Source organism: Plasmodium reichenowi (assembly GCF_001601855.1).
Source record: "Plasmodium reichenowi strain SY57 chromosome Unknown, whole genome shotgun sequence".
In the NCBI taxonomy this organism is placed as follows: Eukaryota; Apicomplexa; class Aconoidasida; order Haemosporida; family Plasmodiidae; genus Plasmodium; species Plasmodium reichenowi.
Window position 1 is genome coordinate 1 of NW_017962439.1, and position 2,193 is coordinate 2,193.

The following is a 2,193-nucleotide window of genomic DNA, read 5'->3' on the forward strand; positions in this document are numbered from 1 at the left end:
TGATATTGACTGTTTATGATTTTTTATATAATTGTTAATATTTTCATTTACAGTTTGATTATTTGTTTTAACAACTTCGATATTAGTGTGTTCATTTAATTGAGAAATAGTTGAATTTAATATTTTTTCTGTATTATCTTTTATATTATTATTATTATTATTATCATCATTATATATTTCTTCCTTATTAGGATTGTTATGTGGTATGCTATGTATATCAGACATCGTTTCTTTTGTTTCCTCCTTACTTAACTTTTTATCAAAATAGTTTTTTTCCTTTTCTAAGGTAATTTCATCAGAATTTTGATTTTTAGGGTACAATTCTTTTATGTCATATTCATTTTGAGTAATAGTCGGTACATAATTTATATTTACACCATCCATATAATTAACATTGTCATTATTATTATTGTTAATGTTGATGTCGCGATAGGATGAAGAAGTATCATCATAATAATAATGCGATGTTAATGCTCCCAAATTATCTGATCCTTTTTTATTATATGAAGAATTTGCTGATTTCATTTTGTTATTAAAAAGAGTATAAGAATTGTTCAGATGGAAATTTTTATTTAATATAACATTATGAACATATAAAATCTCTTTCATTTCAGATATTTCTTTTCTTAAATCTTCAATCACATTGATATATGATTTTATTTGTTGCATTTCTTGATTTTTATTATTTTCTTCATTGAACATTATTTTTTTTTCTGCATGAATTTGTAATTTTTTTTGTGATATTTCTAATATGTAAGAAAATCCATAGGTAGATATAAATACAATAATACTAATTAATAATAAAAGAAGGGTAAGTTGAACAAATTTTTTAATTCTGATTTTTTTTTTAAGTTCCACAATTTTATGTTCACTTAATTTATTCTTTAATTTGAAGGATTTAAAGTTTTTTTTTTTTTTTTCATTAGTAAGCGATACATCATCATAATAAGGTAATAGCATATGATATTTATTTGAAAAAATATAAGAACATAAATACGATAAATAATAGGATACTTTCATTACAAAAGAATTCTTACTATGTAAGTTATTTTTGTTGTTATATTCATTCTCTTCATTTTCTTGTTGTTTTTTATCTTCATTATTGCTATTATTTAATAGATGATCATCTTTAATATTTTTATATTTCAGATAATTATTTTTTCTATGTAACTTTTCAAAGGTTAAACTTTTTGTGTTTTTATAATCTCTATTATTATAATTATGTGTATCTTCCAAATTTTTTGTATTATTAGATTTTTGTAAATGTAGGAAGGAATTATCATTACTTTTATCATCTTCATTTTGAAGAATTATTATATTATTACTTATATAATTATTACTATAACTTTTGTTGCTACTACTTTTATTATTATTATTATTATTATTATTATCATCATCATCTATTTTATTATCATTCATTATACTATTAATCACTTTATTATCATCAATTTTATCAACATTAATATTGTTATTATTTGTTCCGTTATGTGTGCTGCTGTCCGACAAATTGTTGTAATAACTAGTTTCGTATATATCATTGCACACATTACCATTCATATTATTACTAAAATTTTGACTAACATCACTGTTATTTATATGAGTTCCATGTTCATTAGTCAAAACAATTATAGGTAAGTCATCCTTGACAGCATTTAATTTATTTTCGCATATTTTATTCTGATTCTCTTCTTCCCTACTTACAATATTTATAAGGTAATGTATCTTTTTGTGCTCTTTATAATTCTGTTCGAAACATTCTTGGGAACAATAAAATATTTTCTTGTTGTTCTTTAAACAAATAGGGCAGCAAATAGTAACTTCTGTTACTACTCCACATCCAGAACATATAGTCATCAAAAGGGGAAGTAATGAAAAAAAGAATAAAAAATTTATATACAATGTATTATATATATATATATATATATATATATATATATATATATATATTTATATATATATATATTTATATATATATATATATTTATATGTATTTATGAATATTATACCAATTAACTATATAAAAAAAATAAAAAATATATATAATATCTTTATTTTAGTAAAAAAAAAAAATGTATATATATAATTAATATTTATATGAATATATTCTTTATTCATTTAATAAATAAAATATATTCCATTTTTTTATATGTTTTATTATCTTATACAATTTGTTTTTTTTTTGTTTTTTTTTTT

General features: G+C 19.7%; 1 protein-coding gene across 1 annotated transcript; it reads right to left on the reverse strand.

The window, feature by feature from the left end:
• On the reverse strand, positions 1-1,854 carry PRSY57_0022400 (hypothetical protein; the record flags this gene model as incomplete). Its single annotated transcript, XM_012909920.2, has 1 exon — positions 1-1,854. A coding segment is annotated over one exon (1,854 nt), but the record flags the coding sequence as incomplete, so codon positions are not given.
• Between the last annotated feature and the right edge of the window lie 339 nt (positions 1,855-2,193).